General features: G+C 50.0%; 1 protein-coding gene across 1 annotated transcript in view; it reads left to right on the top strand.

Moving 5' to 3' along the window:
• The window catches only part of CACNA1I (calcium voltage-gated channel subunit alpha1 I), an 842,691-nt gene that overhangs the window by 643,030 nt on the left and 180,147 nt on the right, over positions 1 to 19,514 (top strand). The window contains exon 16 of the mRNA XM_069231287.1: positions 15,190 to 15,377. Within this exon, the coding sequence (XP_069087388.1) occupies positions 15,190 to 15,377 (188 nt within the window). The remainder of the gene's footprint in view (positions 1 to 15,189; positions 15,378 to 19,514) is intronic.

Raw genomic sequence — 19,514 nt, 5'->3', positions numbered from 1 at the left:
ACGAATGAATGCCTAACAAATCTAGGATGGCTCTCGTTTGTCACAGCAAAGCAAATCTTTGGGTGTTCTCAAGACTGTTAGAGGGAGCTGATGAGGCTGGGAATTGCTCACACTTTGCCCAAACGATCCTTGACCTACACTCTGGAAATAATGCCACGGACAGGAAGAGGGCATCTCATTAATGCCACCCATTCAATTCTTGCCCTCTTGAATCAGATAGATATCACGTAATGGTGCGAGATTAGGAGTTTATTCATTGTGCCTGTGCTGCCAGCGTCTTCTCTGTTCGGATGCCTTCACTGTGTGACGCCCGATGAAGGGACGGGCGCGTGAATAGCTGAAGAACTTGCTCTCTAATGGAAGTTTCTAGAATTCTGTGAAAGAGCCGAGAGCGCAAGAGGTCAGACAAGAAGCGCTGTGCGCCACAGGTCTCTGATTAGGACAAAAATAGACTCACCTCAGATCTGACTGATGAGTGGAAGTAAGGGATGAGTCAGAGCCGGAGAGCAGCTCTCTGTGCACAACATTATGGAGAATTTACACAGTCTAACGACGTCTGTCTATAAGGAGGCCTAGGGATCCCAGGGGAGCAGCTGGCCCTCCCAGGCACGCTCTGTGGAGTGTCCCAACCTGATGTGTGCCCTACCTGTCCCTCCTAGGCGTGCTTCATGCATGACCTTACGATGTGGCCAGCCTGACACCCGCACACACGCTTCATGCCGTGACCAGTCCTAAAGTGTACCCGGCCTATCGCTCGCGCACCCTGACCCACACTGCTCTGTGCCTGGCCTGCCTCTCCTAGTGTGCTTACTCTGTGAGTGGCCTGAACTCGTTCCGTGTATGGCCTGCTCCTCCTAGGCATGCTTCACATGTGTATATCCTACTACACTTAGGGGGTCATTCTGACTCCCGCCGGCCGCGGTATCCGCAGGGCCGGCGGGAGCCGCCAGAATACCGCTGCGCGGTCACAAGACCGCTGCGGGTATTCTGGGTTTCCCGCTGGGCTGGCGGGCGACCGCCAGAAGGCCGGCCGCCAGCCCAGCGGGAAACACCCTTCCACAAGGATGCCGGCTCCCAATGGAGCCGGCGGAGTGGAAGGGGTGCGACGGGTGCAGTAGCACCCGTCGCGATTTTCAGTGTCTGCATGGCAGACACTGAAAATCATGGTGGGGCCCTGTTACGGGGGCCCCTGCAGTGCCCATGCCATTGGCCATTGGCATGGGCACTGCAGGGGCCCCCAGGGGCCCCACGACACCCCATACTGCCATCCTGTTCCTGGCAGCCAAAACCGCCAGGAACAGGATGGCGGTATGGGGGTCGGAATCCCCATGGCGGCGCAGCAAGCTGCGCCGTCATGGAGGATTCCCCAGGGCAGCGGAAAACCGGCGGTACACCGCCGGTTTTCCGTTTCTGACCGCGGCTGTACCGCCGCGGTCAGAATGCCCTTGGGAGCACCGCCAGCCTGTTGGTGCTCCCGCGGTCCCCGGCCGCCAGGGTCGGAATGACCGCCTTAGTAATGGGTGCCTTATCTGCCCCTCTGTCCCCCCCCCCGCCCCCCCACCCGGCTCGGCAAGCCAGGTACAGTGATCACAGTGGTCACTGCAGCTAGTGAAGGTCGCTAGTGTTTGTCTCGGGCATGTTCGTAGTGTGCCCAGCACGAGTATGGCAGGGGAACAGCACACCCCAAGCAGTGCTCTAAATGGGCAGGCACTGTCCGGTACTGCGTACCTGCACTTCTTTAAATTGATTGGGATAATATCTGCCTTTTTCAGCACTGATGCGATACATTTAACGGGACAGTACTGTCACTTCCAAGGAGCAAAGAGACACTCTGTTTGAAGCGTGAGTTCCAGCACTTGCATATTTATATTTAAAGCACTGATTCCAAAGGATGTCACTGGACCAAAAAATTAGAAGCAAGGGTCTGTACAGTGGGAGATAGGGCGTAGGCAAAACCACGGACTACTTTGTAAGTGTGGAAAAGGCCGCTTTCATGAAACAGGTGCTCAAAAGTTAACCTAAACCTAGGCAAATCTGCCTCACAAAACTACCCCTCACTAACAATCAGTAAACTAAAAAATCCCTGCCCCCACCCCTACTGTACTACCCACCATTGCCCACCTCACTTGTATCTAATGGTAATGCAACTCCTTTCTACCATAACAACTTTAATCTACCCCTGCGTCTTAAAACTGCAAATATTAACTTTAAACAACCTACTTCTTAACCTTACACTTCTTTTCCACCTTTTCTTTCCCCGTGTTTCCCAACAACAATCCCAACCAAATTCTGTGAACCTCCTGGAAAACTTTGCAGGCCACCCAGGAAAAGGCAGGCTACTGACTTTTACTGCCCCCCAGGTGGTCTCTCCTTCCTCATCTCCTGATATTAAAAACCTGCATCATTACTTCTTTCACTTCCAACAGGTACAACTTCATACCTGTGCTTGGCAAGTGTACACAATCGCTTCTGAAAAATTCCACACAATCGTTCTGTGTATCTAAATGGCAAATACGGCCAAAACGCGTCTCTCTACAAAAATGGCTCATCTCTCTGTTGACCTTTCTACTGGCCTTGTCCACTACTGCTGGTTTCATTGCCCCCCCTCCACTGCATGCGGAGTATGAACTCAGTCCAAAGGCCAAAATATCCTGACCAGCGTGCCTTCAGCTGCCGAAGATCATGCTTCATAGTCCTCATCAAACCACTCCCTTCTTTCTCTTTAACCAAATCATTCTACCCTAAATGAATAACCGGTATGCCCCTAACCATCATTCCATTAAGGCATGGATAAGCTCTCTCCACCTCATTCCACCCTTCCCCTTCCAAAGGATAGAAAACAGTTGTCTGTCAAAACACAGACTGGTCCCAGATCCCCTCAGTGCCGCCTCTTGTTCTGCCCATTTGACAAATTAATTATGGATAATTCTGTCACTGATGGACTCGCAACAGAACCTGAAACAGAAAAAACGATAATTATTCAGAGTCAGACTCTCCTACATGCATTGATCCTCCGCTAGCAAGCGCACATATCTCCGGAAGCAGTCTGAACACCACCATCCCTAACCGCATTATTTTCTCCATGGGCCAACCCCTAGAGTACGCGTCTGTCTCAGCCTCAATTCGGAACAAATGCGTGCTGAATTCCATATGGGGGGCCTCCATGGCCGCCAGCGCTTTGCGCAATACTGAAAGCAGTTGGAATGCAGATACTTTAGCCCAACTGCCGTTGAAAGACCACCCTCCCTCAGCTGAAAATGCAGCTCTGCGCCTCCCATCCGTTGCCCCATTTTACTGGGCACAAATCTGACCCTGGAAGCTCCTGCAAGCTTACATTCCTCCCCACACACCTCTGGTCAGTTTTTGAATTGCACAGTCGCACCACTAGCTTGCCCTCCCTCTAGTAAACCTCCTCCCACAGTATCCCCTCCTTACCCTTGCTGCCCAGCAATTCCAACACCCAGAAGGCCCCAAAGAACATCCAGGGAATTAGTGTTGAGAATATGAGTGCCTCCACACTCCCACTGCATACCTGTGGCTAGTGGTGGATAACCTGGCTAAAGAGATTCCAGGTAAGCAGCTGCCTGGGCCGCTTCAGGCACCCTTGTTCCCAGGCCCACTCTTCGAGCATCCAATGGCCCAGCATAGCCCAAAGCAATGGATACATAAAGCCAGTTCCTGCTAGTGTCCCTGCTTTGGTCACCTGCAAGAGTCCTTCGTCCATCAGGTCCAGTATAAATTGCACAACATCCTCTGTTTTTTACCACCCACAAGTTCTATGCATTGCTCCCGTGTTCAAGAGCTCTAGCCAAACCTGTTCCTATGCTCTACTTTTTGATTTCGTTGGAGAGCCTAAAACCAATTATATCAGCCTCTATTGCCTACCGAACACACTTCGGAAGGGATTGGTGTCCTGTATCAGTCCGCATCCTTGGCCAGCCCACAGAATCTTTCCGACTGAAAACGAGATAGAGCATCCCGTATATCATTCTCCACCCCAGGGACATGTTGCGCCTTGAGAGGGATGTCATATAGGGAGCAACGCAGGACAAAAATTTGCATCAGCTTCAAAACCTGTGCATTCCTGGCAGACCGCCTGTTGTCTATTTCCACTACATCCATGTTGTCAACACGGAACAGAACATTCTGGTGTGCCAGTTGCTCCCCCCACAGTGAAATGGCCACCATCAAAGGGAAACATTCCAGAAATGTAATGCTTCTACCACCAGCTTTCCACTGTTCTGACCACTCTTCCTGTCATCACTTGCCTTGCAATTAAAGGCCAAAACCCAAACTACCAGCTGCATCAGAAGAGAGTTAAACATCCTAACCTAGGTCTTCCTGACTAACCATTGGAAAGCCATTGAAGGAGTTCAAAAAGAAAGACCACATCCTGAAGTCCTCCTTGATCCCCACCGATAGGTGTACATGGTGGTGCGGCAGCTTGCCTCCTGCAAGTGCTAGACTCAACCTCCTACAGAATGTCCTTCCCGTCCTGACCACGCGCAGATGAAATGGAGGTGACCCAAGAGGACTTGTATGTCCCTCACTGTCACTTTTTCTTTTGCCTTCACTGAGCGCAGATTGTCTGCACACCTCTGCTCCCTGGGGACCTTCATAGCCTAGTCTAAAACCCTGTCTAAAACAGTCCTTCAACAGTTGTGCCTCATGTGTCCTCTCATAAAAATCCAACCAGTATTCAAATTTCTCCAGCCTAACTGGCATATGAGCCTTCAGTGTTAAGTCCCTGCATCCCCCTGCCTCCCCTGTTGTAGAACTGTTGTTGCTGCTGTTTCGAATTCTGACTGTGTCCCTGCTGTGGCCATTGACGTGCTTTCGAATCCTGGCAGCTTGCTGCCCCCTCAAAGCAGTGTATAAGTGCATGTTTCCCAGTGCTCTTAGAGCACTCATGCCTGAATTTGCAGTATTCTCTGGGGTAAAATCCTTTATTAAAGTCCCAACATGACCCTTTTGATCCCTTTACTTGCTTTGTAAATTGTCGCACACTCACTTAGGTGGGGCGCCCCTGAAAGTGCTTATAATCTATGGGTAGACCGCTAGCTGTGAAGATTGTCTTGCCAAACTTTGAGAGACCCATTGTATGCTGCCAAAGGGCAGTGTCTAGCTCACCCCACTTCTCCTTGGGGACCTAGGCAATGTGTGCCCAGAATACTTCATCATATTGAGCCCCTTGCGTAACTCCCAAAAGTCAGCTGGGCTTTGCAGATGACATCCATGTACTTAAACATAACCACACATCTCTCAGGGAACTTTTCACAATAGACGCTGGGGTAGATTAAGAACACCACTGTCCAGTTTTCTATGGTTGAAGGGACCTTCAGCATCTTGGCCAGTTCGTACTCCTCTTCTTTCGACCCTTCTTATTAACACAATTCCCCTATGAAGGAGCTTGAGCATTTCTACATATTCCCCCTTCCAAACGACGTGGTTGTCGCCATATAGGATGGGCAGTTCACCTTCAGCTCTTTGCTCTGAGACCCTTCCTTCTTATTTCTCTCCTGTTCTGCGTGCCCGTAGCCCCCAAGATCGCCTAACTCGTCCCTCCTTTGTCCCCCTAGCTCACTCCCTCTGACTTTACTGTCATCGCAGGGGTGTGGTTGACTTCCATGCCCACCCCAATGTCCATGATGTACTTACCTTTACTCAGCCAGCCCCCTTCCCTGTGCTACCACTCGCATCCACGCCTGTGGAAATCAATCCAGGACCCAAGCCCATTGCACAGCCCTTACCTGGCTCCAAGGACGGTGCCCGTATAGCTGCTTGCTGCTTTACAAGTGTCCTCGGCTCCAATGTCGTCCCATGCCCCGTCTACAAGATACTAGATAACACATTAACTGAGCCCCCCTCCCTATCTTCTCCCTTGTTTTTCACTTCTCCTTCCTTCAGACTGACCACTCCATAATCCAACATTGACACACCCCATGAGTCATTCTCCCTGGCTCAGCTCGGCCCCTTCTTCCGTACCATGCTGGGAAGGAGGAATTATGCCCCGATGTGCGTCTTTATCCGGTGCCCATGAGGGCTGCTTGGACCCCACCATACTGTTCTGCTAACACTACCTGACCATTCTGCGCACCACCTTGACTGGGGGTTGCCCTGGACCTACCTATAGTTGGAGCCAGTGAGGACATCCTGGACCTGCTTATGTTGACTGCTGGGATCCCCGCCATTGCCCGGCGAGCCGTGCTGGGACTTTGCCATCTCTTCACCTCTGTACTTTTGAGTTGCTCCCAACTTAGCAGAGTCTGGAAAGGTCCAATGATCACCAACCTGCAAAATAGAGGATAGGACTGGTGTGCTGGCACCCCACTCACAACCCACCAAACCTGCATCCTGTGACCATGCCAGGTTACCCTGCTTGCCCTGCCCGATTGCCCCCAGTGTCTTTGTGCCACCTGATGGGGTATTCGCGCAATCTGATCTCCCACCTCAACTAAGGTACTGCTCTCTTTTTGTGCTGGCCCCTCGTCCACTCCCCCCCCCCACTTCACTCTTAACCAGCTGCCTCAATCGAGGTAAAATGCGCTTTGCGCGTCCCCTGAACCCAATCCTCTCACCCTGCCCTTTCCTGCCTGGTGCAATGACTTGGGGTAGTACAGAGCCCCAGGGGCTCCCATCTGCCCACTTGTCTTAGAGGGCAGAGGAGCCTTCTTAAGCCAGTTCTAGCACCCCAATATGGCTCTTCCTCCCCTCCTGTGGCCCCCTTGAATGTGGCCTCTGTGTACTCCACTTAGGGGCCCCTTAATCTACAGAGGTCCCAAAACTACATTGCCTGCAGTAGCCCTCTTCCGCATACCTCCCTCCCACCTCCCTCAGTATCCCTTCCCATATTGGCACCCCTTGCACCTCCCCCCATTCCCCTTAACCTGTACTATCTAAACCCTCCCCATGCCCCCGGCTACCCCCTGCCCAGGCAAACCAATGCCCCTTCTCTCATTAATTTTCATGGCTCTTTACGCACGCTTTGGGCAGGCCCAGCCTGATTATACACCAATGAGGGAGGTGCTGCTAGTTCACATGCAGCCGCCTCCCTCCGGTTTCTTGTTGCCAAATGTTCACCCCTTCCCGCTCTTCATCCCACCTCCTCAGCTCTCCCAGATGCAGTTGGTGAGACCTTGTGCTGTGAAGACACGTGACCCCCGACACCTCACCTGAGGTGAAGCCGCTTGTACTTTATGTGGTGGTGAGCATGCAAGGATTGCTGCCATCACGCATTCTGAGGCTTTGCAAGCCACTCACCTGCCTTCGGGACAAAGAGGCCCACGCATCCTGCCTCCCTCAGCAGCCACATGGCCTCCGCAACTTTTGCTTCCACTGACTCCATGCCCACAAACAAAATAGCTTGCAGGAAAATCGCAAAGCTTGGGTGGAAAAAGCTTGGGTGCTCACAAAAACCCCATCCACCCAGTCACCTTCAAAAAGGACAGTGGTTGGGACCCCAGAACCCCCCACTATATACTTGAATTGGGCTACATTGGCCAAACCCCTAAAACAGTGGTTCCCAACCTGTGATCCGGGGGCCCCTAGGAATCCCCAAAGCCTCCTCATGGGCTCAGCGACTGCTTAGAAAATTCAGTAATATTAACAGATTATGTCCCCAGCTTTCAGTAATGACTCAGTGGGGGGATCCCCGGATTCCAATAAAGATTCAGAAGTCAAAAGGTTGGGAACCACTACTCAAAAACAATGTGGAATGCAGTCAAATTTGACTGCACACACTCCCAAAAGTCCCCAGGGGGGGGCAGACCTCCCTGAAGGTCAGCTGACCCCCAAAACCCTATTCTCTGCCTACAATGCTGACTAAGTGTAGACATCTTTTCTGCTGCTTCTGCTGCCCCATGTGCTGAGTCGGCCAGCTCTTAACTTCACACTGGCCCTTGTGTTCTAGCCACCCAGGTAGGCTTCCTGCTATAGGGCACAAAAGGCCATCTGACGACGACCTTGCCCTCGGGTGTAATTTCTGCACTGCTGCTATTGTCACAGTGCAGTGTGGTATTGCCCTGCTAGCCACTCCCACTTGTCTCTGGTTCCATGCAACCTCCACTTGGGGCCTCTGGTGCCTTGTTGAGATGTAAGGCCTTGCACTCCTGGCCCTCCCCACCTGTAGCACGGCCCATGAACGTCATTTTGGGGGTCTCCATGGGTTGCAGCTGTGACCCCTGGATTGCCCCTTGTGACCCTGACAGTGCCTTTGTGACCCTTCTCTTCAGAAGGGGGCAAAATCAGTGCCAGGAGACAAGGGCCACTCCACTTTCCTTGTTTTATGTACATTTTATATTACACTAACAGTGAATAATATTGTATTATTCACATAATATTGTATTATTCACTATTAGTGTAATAAAGAATTAATTTTAATTTGCTGGAATATGACCCTCCCCCGTAGCTGAAGTAAGTAAAAAAAATATTTTAAACATATGTTGTATGCATGCTTGCGGGTGAGAGTGTGTTTAAGTGAGAGCGAGTGTGTGTATGCATACATGTGTGTGTATGTGTACGCGTGCCTGTGTGAGTGAAAGTAAAGGTTAATGCATTAGATGCAGACATTTCTCAAAAGGCCAGCAGTAACGACTCTCTCTAACCGCTTCTGTCCTTCAAGCCACCACACATGTTTGGCACACCAAGTGCAAACCTGAGCACCAGAAGCAGGGCCTTTTTCTGCTATCATCTTATACAAATGAAAGTTAACTGCCATCACCTCTTCGTGTCCTCAAAGGCCATCACTCACATGAATGGGAACAAAAGTCACAAGTTCAATAGAGTGCAGCTAGTGTATCATTTTAACCTTCAAGGCTCATCTTCCTTAACACTGAAGTGTGCAACCCTCAGAGAAGTAAGCAAACATCTTTAGAGTGGTCTCTGATTGCGCTAGCATCAGAACTTCTGTGGCCACCTTGCCTTGCAACATGATCTCCGTCCTGTCATTGATAGCCCCAAGATGGAAACTGTGGGTCACCTGTCTTGAGAACAACCTAGCAGCAAACAAAGAAGCTCACCCAGCAATGAAGCCTTTTGTTATGCTACATCTAGCAGGTGGAGAAGTACACAAATTATTCCTCATGTTTCCTGCCATTGGCCAAGCAGATGACTAAGATGCAGCCCTTGCTGTGCTCAACAGGCAGTTTGGTTCTAGTCCCAAATATGAAGCATTTACATGGTGGCATGCTAAACAAGACCCTAGAGAGTCCATTGATGCACTCTGTGCTTGCTACATGGCCTAGGAAGCATATGTGAGCTTGCAGAAAAAGAAAACAACATTTCAATCATGCAGGGCTGCAGCTCAGCAAAGATAAGAAGATTGAGCTTAAGAGAACCAAAATTGACATTATCAGCAATGTTCTCTCTGTAGTGATCTCACAAACTATGTGAGGCTCCTGCGTCACACATGGAACAACCCCCACTCAACCTTCAAAACAGAAATAGTTGAAGCAATCAGGCCCATATTTATACTTTTTTAGCGCCGCATTTGCGTCATTTTTTTACGCAAAAGCGGTGCAAATTTACAAAATACAATTGTATTTTGTAAGTTTGCGCCGCTTTTGTGCCATAAAGCGGCGTAAATGTGGCGCTAAAAAAGTATAAAGACGGGACTCAGTGTGTTAAACACATCCAGGAAGAAACTGAATGGTGGACAGCTAAGATGTGTGGATAGTTAGGTGGTCCCCACCCAGAGAAATCCTTATGTCCTATCAAAGAGAAAACATGCACAACATGGTCAGCATGTGGAAAAGCTAACAACATCATTATGTCATTTGTTAAATACAACCAGGCCCACAACCAATCATAGAGTACTAGCTCCTCACAAAGCCATGAAATATGTCCTAAAGGCCTCGGAAGGTACTCTAAAAGAAGACTCTGGTAAAGATGATGTGGAAGATGATGAGCAAGTTCACCTTATATATTCCTTGGTTTACTCTGGAAAAGGAAAACAAAAATCTTACCCACAGTGCTGACTTCCTATCTAGGCCCTACATGTTGTCAACATAATTTACACAGGAGTGGTTGTGTGTGATGGCATTAAAAGGTACCACTCGCTCAGCTCTGTGCCTTAGCTGACAGTAATTCAGACAACTTTATATGCAAATTGTAGGTACTTTCATCTCTACTTTCTGGCATTTGCACAATTCAGTCACAGTGAAATTCTTTGAAACCTGCAGCCATGCTGGTACCTTCAAAAGCTGCTGAGCTCTATAACATTTACAGCTCACCAAATTTGCATTCAGAGCATAAGCGTCTAATGTAGGCAATGTGCTAGAAGAATATACAAATGTGTTCAGTTATATTAGTGCCTTCAAGGGAAAAGCACAAAGCAGCATATATACCCTCTGTCCAACCATAATATGTAAGACACCAACAGTTTTCATTCCATGTCTGTGACCAAGTAGAAAATTAACTAATCAAGCTCAAAACTGTAGGAATCATGGATGGACAGCCCTTATGGATTTCACCAATTGTTATGGCATTAAAACTGTAAATGCTTGGAGAAGTGAAGATCTGTATAGATATGAGTGCACATCCAGGCAATAAAAGAGAACATTGCACCACTCCCACGGAGGATAATTTCATAACTGAGCTAAACATATTGAAATATATTTTAAAAATAGACCTCAATGCAAGCTACCACAAATTAGTCCTGCAAAATCATCAAGTAACTGCATTCTCTACTTTTCGGGAGATTTCAAACACTGCTGAAGTATTTCAGAATTGCATCAAGGAAATGCTATAAGGACTGATGGGAATCATCAACATCATTGATGAGATATTGATGCATGCTGCCCCATTGACCAGAATAACACACATCTCAAAGCAGTGCTTAACAAGTTCTGCAAGAGTGGCCTAACTGCATCACAGTAATTGAGAATTCTTGGAGTCTGCCATTGCATTTTCTCTTACTGATTCACTGCCAGTGGTGTTGCCCTAGATTCACAAAAGTTTCACTATATCAGAACTGGGCCCTCACCCACAAGCGTCTTTGAATCTGCAGTTTCTTGGGGATGGTAATTTACTGCTAAAGCTTCATTCAGAACTTGACCTTGTTAACCAACCCAATGAAAGTCTTTCTAAAAGCGGATGGTACCAAGACCTGGTTGGGATACAGAAAATGTGAATCACATGGGATCACAACGAAATTTGCAACCCTTCTCAGCCCATTGAATTAGCTATTTATGCCAGTCCCACTGGGATAGGAGCACTCCATCTGCAACAACAAGATACTGATCAACAGGCGCCAGTCACTTATGCAAGCCATGCATTGACTGAAACTGAGCAAGCCTCTTTTCACATTGTGGAGAGAGATATTGGAATTAAAATGAAAAGAATATTCTTTTCAAGTGAATACATACCAGTCGAGAACAACGGATTACCCGTCACAGTGTCTCCCAAGAGGCACAAAAATGGAACCTGTTCACACTATGGAGTCAAAAGATTATGTAGGCATTGTTGTTGATGACACAATGATCCTCCGAGTGGTCATAAGAAATAGTTACTACTAGTTTTGTCAATTAATGCATTGCCATTGCAAACGATACCACAAAAAAAACAACTGGTGGCAAGTCATGCAAAGCAGACAAAGTGATTAGCATGCATAATGCTTTATGACATTCTTCTCCATGCTACTCCACTCTACCCTACTCCATTCTACGCCACTCTACTCCACTCTACGATACTTTACAACCCTCCAGTCCACTCTATGACCCATCTACAACCCTCCACTCTACTGCCAAGACAAAGGTCCTAATTCTTGGCAATCAGCCATCCTTATGAAATACCAACTGGTGGCCAGAGATGCTGGGATCACAGCTGATCCCTCTGAGTAAGCTAAAGGCCTACAGCTGATTGTGGACAGGAATCTGGACATTGACCAGCAGGTTAATCACACAGTTTCCACCTGCTTCTGCATTATTAGGATCCTCCATAAAGTGTTCCATTCATTCTAATATTGGCCTGTAAACAAGTGCTTCTGACTCTCATATTATCTAGGCTTGACTATTGTAATATGTTCTGTTTGGACATAAACAAATGAACCTTAATCAAGCTGCTGCAAACAGTACAAAATGAAGCAGCCAGCCTGATACTAGACATTCCTAAGTACCAGTCAGTCTCAGACAGACTAATCCAGCTGCACTGGTTGCCTGTGAGTAAGTGCATTATGTTTAAGGCCCTGTACCTTGCTCGCAGGTCTCTGTATGGATCAATGAGCTCTATGTTCCAGTGTTACGCACCTACCAAACAACTTCATTTGGCAAATCGAAACCTGGTAGTTGTCCCTAAATTTCAGAAGGCAGCCAAGTTATGGAACTCTCTTCCATGACAGATGTCTATTCTGAAGACACATGCCTCCTTAGGAAAAGCCCTTAAAACTTGGCTCTTTACTCTGTAACTCTCTATAGAACTAAGAACTCTTCCCCAGTACATTTTTTTCATCTGAACCATCAAGTCTTTAGCCCCTTATCGCCTCTGTGTATTTGTGTGCTCTAATAAATTTTCCTTCATTCATTCATTTACTATACAACAATTCAATTTATGACACGCCACTCTGCCACAACTCTCCACTCTATGCCACGAGACTCCACTCTACGGACAACACTACATGACACTCCACTCTACGCATCTCCACTCCACTCTACAACACTCTATTCCACGCTATGCCACTCCATGACACTCTACTCCACTCTGCCACTCCACTCCAGGACACTTGACTCTACTCAGCTCCCTCTACACCACTCCAGCCCAAATTATTTTGCTCTACGCCACTCCACTCTATGCCGCCCCAGTCTACAATATTCCTTACTACTCCACTCTACAACACTCTACTGTACTCTATGTCCCTCCACTCTGCACCACTCCACACCACTCCACTCTCCGCTACACCACTCCACTGTACTGTACACCACTCCAATCTGCTCTACACTACTCTACACCACACCACTCCACTCTGCTCTCCGTCACACCACTCTACTCTACACCACTCCAATCTGCTCTACACTACTCCACTCTACACCACTCCACTCCACTCCACTCAATGACACCTCATTCTGCATCATTCCTCAATAGTACGCACTCCACTTCAAGACACTCCACTCTATGTCACTCTTTTCCACTTTATGCTACTCCTCTCTACGACATTCCACTCTACTCCAGGCCACTCTCACCTATTCCACCAACTTTTAGCCATGCTGAACAGAAGCCAGGCTGGTGCACAACATGGCTAACACATATTGTCAAAGCCAATAGCTCTTGCATATGCGAGACCTATTGCTTTTGCCAATGCTAGTTACACAGGTTAACACTGTTTGAGCAAAGGTTTCAAAACACCAGTAGCAGTTTAACACCCAAATACAGCAATAAGCAAAAGAAAGATGACCAGTCAACCTTTACAAAGGGGCTTCCACTGCATTTTGCAGCATTCAGTCACGTTTAATCTGGTGGATCTAAGAACGTATTTTTAAAACCTGCATGTTATGGTTTATGAGACCAATGCAGCTAATACATAATAACGTGGAAAACACTGCACGCGCAAAATCGCATAATTCAAGTGACCCTGACTATAATCAGTCCAATAATCAATGGAGAAGACCCAGGCCCAGTGGTTGGAGTGATCGGCTTCACCCTAATCTTGTTTGTCTCTTACTAGCCAACCGGAAGTGTGTAGTAGAGGAGTCATTTAATTATTTGCCATAGTACCCACAGGAGCTTTGCTGTCCCACTATGCCAAGGGGCAAGATTTCATGAACCAAAGAGAGCCTTTGGCTAGTGAGGTACGTCATTTAATATCGACGCCTCCAATGATCTTGCCGCTATACGTTTACAGCCATGTGTAAATTAAAACGAAGCAAATAACATTTGCACCGCAAAGTATGTGTTATTTACGTCTGATTTACACAGTTTTCTTTTTGAAAAACATGCAGGTTAACTTGTATTTTGTTTAAAACTGCTTGCTTACTCTGTTTTGCATGACTATTTTTCTTAGGACTCTAAGTGGGTGGGGTCCTGTCGGGTCTCAGACCCAGCTTAAATTTAAAACTGACTTTGAACCGGGTCTTACCTGACCCTATACTCATGTTCTTCACAGATAAAAACACTGATCAGTCTTTTAATAGTGACTGTAAAACCCTAAAGATAATCTATGTCAGCGCTGTAGTTCCCATTTACATTTCACGTTTTACTTATCTAACATTCCAAAGCAGTATTTGTTTTCCCAGATGTGTTTCTGCATGTGTTTTACTGTGAACTGGGTCCTCTAGATGTCTGGGTGAGGTCAGTTTGTGGGTGGGTCTTCCTGGCGGGGTATGATTGAGAGCTCTGGAGTTGAGGCTGAAGTTAGTATGAACTTCTCATAATGCCTGTCAGTGCGTCATAAAGGTGTTCAGAGAACATGTTCATTCAATCCTTGGCCTCTTTGTGGACAGCAGGGAGTGACTGCCGATGTTTATAAACATGACATTTGTGATCGACATTTTTACATAGCAAGGAGGTACACACAGCTGTTGAAATATTGCAGTGCCAAATTAAAAGAACATACTGTGTTTTCAAGGCTAGGAGACACAGAGTGAGTGTGTGAATGTATGTGTGACTGACAGAGAGGACACGCCTCTTGGAAAGGAATCCAAGTTTGGTTTCTTTTTCCACACCCCTTGTAGTGTCCCCTCCCTTTTTATTCTAATTAAAGCACCCCAGTTACTAAAAGCTGAAAGCTGTTCTTACGTGCCCGGGCAAAACAGAAAACACAATTTGCGTTTCACTCTTAATTCACTCTAGTTTTGAAATAGGGTGTGGGTTGCTTTTGTTCCTACACTCGCACAAATTTAAAGTGACCCCTTTAGACGTTGGCCTTTTCTGTGCATGCTTCTGTTACCTGATGACAAAAATGGGGGTACTCCCCTTTGTAGCTGAGGTTGAAACTAGCATGATTCAGGGATTCAATGTTTAATATGCTCGGTCCCAATATTACTGCCGGCGCTATTACCTCTGCCATTGTACAGTTTGGTGGTTGTAATTATGTCAACAGTAATTCCTCTAGTTGACCGCTCAGCAGTGGTGGATTTTATAGTAGCCCCAACCAGCACGCCACAGGTCCTCATGCCTCCTCTGGACATCAGCTCTTGCCCGACAGTTGGCCGTTCCTTTCCATCGTGCTTCTTAGTTTCTTCTTTCTGATTTGTCCCTCAGATACCAAGATCTGTGGCGTCCCTATGACCCCCAATGGCCACCTAGACTCCAGCCTTCCTCCTCACCCACCCTTGCCTGCCGGGCTAATGAACTCTAGGACCTCACTGCAGCGTGACCAGGTGTATCCGGGCTCCAGGAAGAGCAGTGTGATGTCACTTGGCCGTGTGACCTATGATCCAAGGTCCCAGGTTAGTGTTCACATTAAATGTTATTATATATGTTTCTACGTTATGTACTGTGGAGTACTTTAAAATTAAACGCCGGTATGTTGGCCAACATCTGTTACGGTTCCACTGGCTACCTGAATTCAAGTGAGAATCATTGTTAAAGAACAGTTTTGTGCAGTTTCAGGTACTGAAATATCAACTACAGGACGTCTGTATGTGTGTATATGGTATTTTTGTATGGAAAACCAAGCCAAAAGGCAGCAGGGGGCTGTACATGGTCGAATACAAGCATAAAGTCAATGAGTGTTAGAAGAGGTAGCTAGGTTATAAATGGGGTTAATGCACTGTGATGTATTAGTATTTAAGGAGTTGTCTAAGTTTAAGAGCGAACTCTGACCTGTTTCAGGTCCTGAGCTCACCCCCCACGACCGCAGCACCAACCTGCTGCCTTCTGCCTCTGTCCCACGAGCACGCTGCCGTTTGCGTGTTCGAGGCCCTCCTCCACCCGCAGGCATCCTCCTGCGCCTCATCCCTGGTGGCTAGTGGGCTCACTTGACCCGTGTGCCGCTTCCGCCGTCCTGTAAGTGTTTTTTGGCTTTTTCGTTTTTTCAGCGCCTCGCCGCCGGCGCTTCTGCCCCCTTTGTGCCCCCCTGATTGCTGTCTCCCCGATCGTGTATTGTGCCATTATTGTATCTCTGATTGTATTTCTGATTGTATTTTCTCATTGTAACTGCTTGTAGTTTTGCTAGTTTTCAGTGTTTTTTGCCCCTTGTGCGCTCCCCGTTCCCTGCCGCTGCCTCCCTGCGGCCCCGCCCCCCTCGCGCCCCCATTTGCCGCTCCCTCCCGCCTCCCGCCTCCCAGCTGCTCCTCCCTCCCCCCTCCCTTCTTAATGGCTGGCGCTGCGCGTCGCGAGTGAGCGAACTCTGACCTGTTTCAGGTCCTGAGCTCGCCCCCCACGACCGCAGCACCAACCTGCTGCCTTCTGCCTCTGTCCCACGAGCACGCTGCCGTTTGCGTGTTCGAGGCCCTCCTCCACCCGCAGACATCCTCCTGCGCCTCATCCCTGGTGGCTAGTGGGCTCACTTGACCCGTGTGCCGCTTCCGCCGTCCTGTAAGTGTTTTTTGGCTTTTTCGTTTTTTCAGCGCCTCGCCGCCGGCGCTTCTGCCCCCTTTGTGCCCCCCTGATTGCTGTCTCCCCGATCGTGTATTGTGCCATTATTGTATCTCTGATTGTATTTCTGATTGTATTTTCTCATTGTAACTGCTTGTAGTTTTGCTCGTTTTCAGTGTTTTTTGCCCCTTGTGCGCTCCCCGTTCCCTGCCGCTGCCTCCCTGCGGCCCGCCCCCCTCGCGCCCCCATTTGCCGCTCCCTCCCGCCTCCCGCCTCCCAGCTGCTCCTCCCTCCCCCCTCCCTTCTTAATGGCTGGCGCTGCGCGTCGCGAGTGAGCGAACTCTGACCTGTTTCAGGTCCTGAGCTCGCCCCCCACGACCGCAGCACCAACCTGCTGCCTTCTGCCTCTGTCCCACGAGCACGCTGCCGTTTGCGTGTTCGAGGCCCTCCTCCACCCGCAGGCATCCTCCTGCGCCTCATCCCTGGTGGCTAGTGGGCTCACTTGACCCGTGTGCCGCTTCCGCCGTCCTGTAAGTGTTTTTTGGCTTTTTCGTTTTTTCAGCGCCTCGCCGCCGGCGCTTCTGCCCCCTTTGTGCCCCCCTGATTGCTGTCTCCCCGATCGTGTATTGTGCCATTATTGTATCTCTGATTGTATTTCTGATTGTATTTTCTCATTGTAACTGCTTGTAGTTTTGCTCGTTTTCAGTGTTTTTTGCCCCTTGTGCGCTCCCCGTTCCCTGCCGCTGCCTCCCTGCGGCCCGCCCCCCTCGCGCCCCCATTTGCCGCTCCCTCCCGCCTCCCGCCTCCCAGCTGCTCCTCCCTCCCCCCTCCCTTCTTAATGGCTGGCGCTGCGCGTCGCGAGTGAGCGAACTCTGACCTGTTTCAGGTCCTGAGCTCGCCCCCCACGACCGCAGCACCAACCTGCTGCCTTCTGCCTCTGTCCCACGAGCACGCTGCCGTTTGCGTGTTCGAGGCCCTCCTCCACCCGCAGGCATCCTCCTGCGCCTCATCCCTGGTGGCTAGTGGGCTCACTTGACCCGTGTGCCGCTTCCGCCGTCCTGTAAGTGTTTTTTGGCTTTTTCGTTTTTTCAGCGCCTCGCCGCCGGCGCTTCTGCCCCCTTTGTGCCCCCCTGATTGCTGTCTCCCCGATCGTGTATTGTGCCATTATTGTATCGCTGATTGTATTTCTGATTGTATTTTCTCATTGTAACTGCTTGTAGTTTTGCTCGTTTTCAGTGTTTTTTGCCCCTTGTGCGCTCCCCGTTCCCTGCCGCTGCCTCCCTGCGGCCCCGCCCCCCTCGCGCCCCCATTTGCCGCTCCCTCCCGCCTCCCAGCTGCTCCTCCCTCCCCCCTCCCTTCTTAATGGCTGGCGCTGCGCGTCGCGAGTGAGCGAACTCTGACCTGTTTCAGGTCCTGAGCTCGCCCCCCACGACCGCAGCACCAACCTGCTGCCTTCTGCCTCTGTCCCACGAGCACGCTGCCGTTTGCGTGTTCGAGGCCCTCCTCCACCCGCAGGCATCCTCCTGCGCCTCATCCCTGGTGGCTAGTGGGCTCACTTGACCCGTGTGCCGCTTCCGCCGTCCTGTAAGTGTTTTTTGGCTTTTTCGTTTTTTCAGCGCCTCGCCGCTTCTGCCCCCTTTGTGCCCCCCTGATTGCTGTCTCCCCGATCGTGTATTGTGCCATTATTGTATCTCTGATTGTATTTCTGATTGTATTTTCTCATTGTAACTGCTTGTAGTTTTGCTCGTTTTCAGTGTTTTTTGCCCCTTGTGCGCTCCCCGTTCCCTGCCGCTGCCTCCCTGCGGCCCCGCCCCCCTCGCGCCCCCATTTGCCGCTCCCTCCCGCCTCCCGCCTCCCAGCTGCTCCTCCCTCCCCCCTCCCTTCTTAATGGCTGGCGCTGCGCATCCGCGCCGCTGGCGCGCCGGAGGCGCGCCAGAGGCAAGCCCGTCTGCGCCCGTCCGCGCCTGGACCGCGCCCAGCGCCCCCCCCTTCTGGCCCTCGCGCCCCCCGCATCCGCTACTCGATCAACGAACTCCGGGCCTTCAATCCCGGCCCCTCCACTGAATGCTGCCGGGCATCCCCGAAGCACACTAAAGGACCTTTTTCCTGCCGTACCTGCAACTTCTCCTGCATCAGAACGACCAATCCAACTACTGAAACATTCAACCCCAACCACCTGAACTGCATCCTCATCAACACCCGCTCCGCACGAAAACACGCCATCGAGCTCTGGGATTTGCTCGACACCACTGCTCCTGACGTGGCTTTCCTGACCGAAACCTGGTGGAACGACTCCTCGTCTCCGGACATCGCCATCGCCATACCGGACGGCTACAAAATCACCAGAAGAGATCGAACCAACGGAATCGGCGGCGGAATAGCCATCGCTCACAAAGCTACCCTCAAAATCCACACCCACTCGGACGACACCCTCAGGACAGCCGAACACCTCCACTTCCAGATCCACACGGACCCCAACACGACCCTCAGAGGAACCCTCATATACCGCCCTCCAGGACCAAGAGCCCCCTTCAGCGACACCATCGCCGACCTTTCAAGCACCCACGCCCTCGCTTCCCCGGATTACATCCTCCTGGGAGATCTGAACTACCATCTGGAAAATGCCAACGACGTCAACACCGCATCACTGACCTCCAACCTCCTCAACCTCGGACTCCGCCAGCTAGTCAACACGCCCACCCACATCGCCGGACACACCCTTGACCCCCTCTTCACCTCAAGCAACCACGTTTCCTTCAGCCACACCTCCGAACTCCACTGGACCGACCATCACTGCGTCCATTTCACCTATAAGAAAACCACGGAGCAACACCGCATCCAGCTACCTCCCCACCGCCGCTGGGGCAAAGTCACCCAAGACCAACTGACCAGCACCCTCATCAACAACCTTCCACCCGACGCAACCGACCCGAGCACAGCCGCCATCAACCTCCATCAATGGATCCTCGACTGCGCCAACACCCTTGCCCCTCTCAAGAAACCCACCGCCATCCAAGGAAAGAAAAAACCAGCCTGGTTCACAGACG

This window comes from Pleurodeles waltl, chromosome 4_2, assembly GCF_031143425.1.
Source record: "Pleurodeles waltl isolate 20211129_DDA chromosome 4_2, aPleWal1.hap1.20221129, whole genome shotgun sequence".
In the NCBI taxonomy this organism is placed as follows: Eukaryota; Metazoa; Chordata; class Amphibia; order Caudata; family Salamandridae; genus Pleurodeles; species Pleurodeles waltl.
Note: the sequence above shows the minus strand (reverse complement) of the source record. Positions and strands in the feature narration are given on the sequence as shown.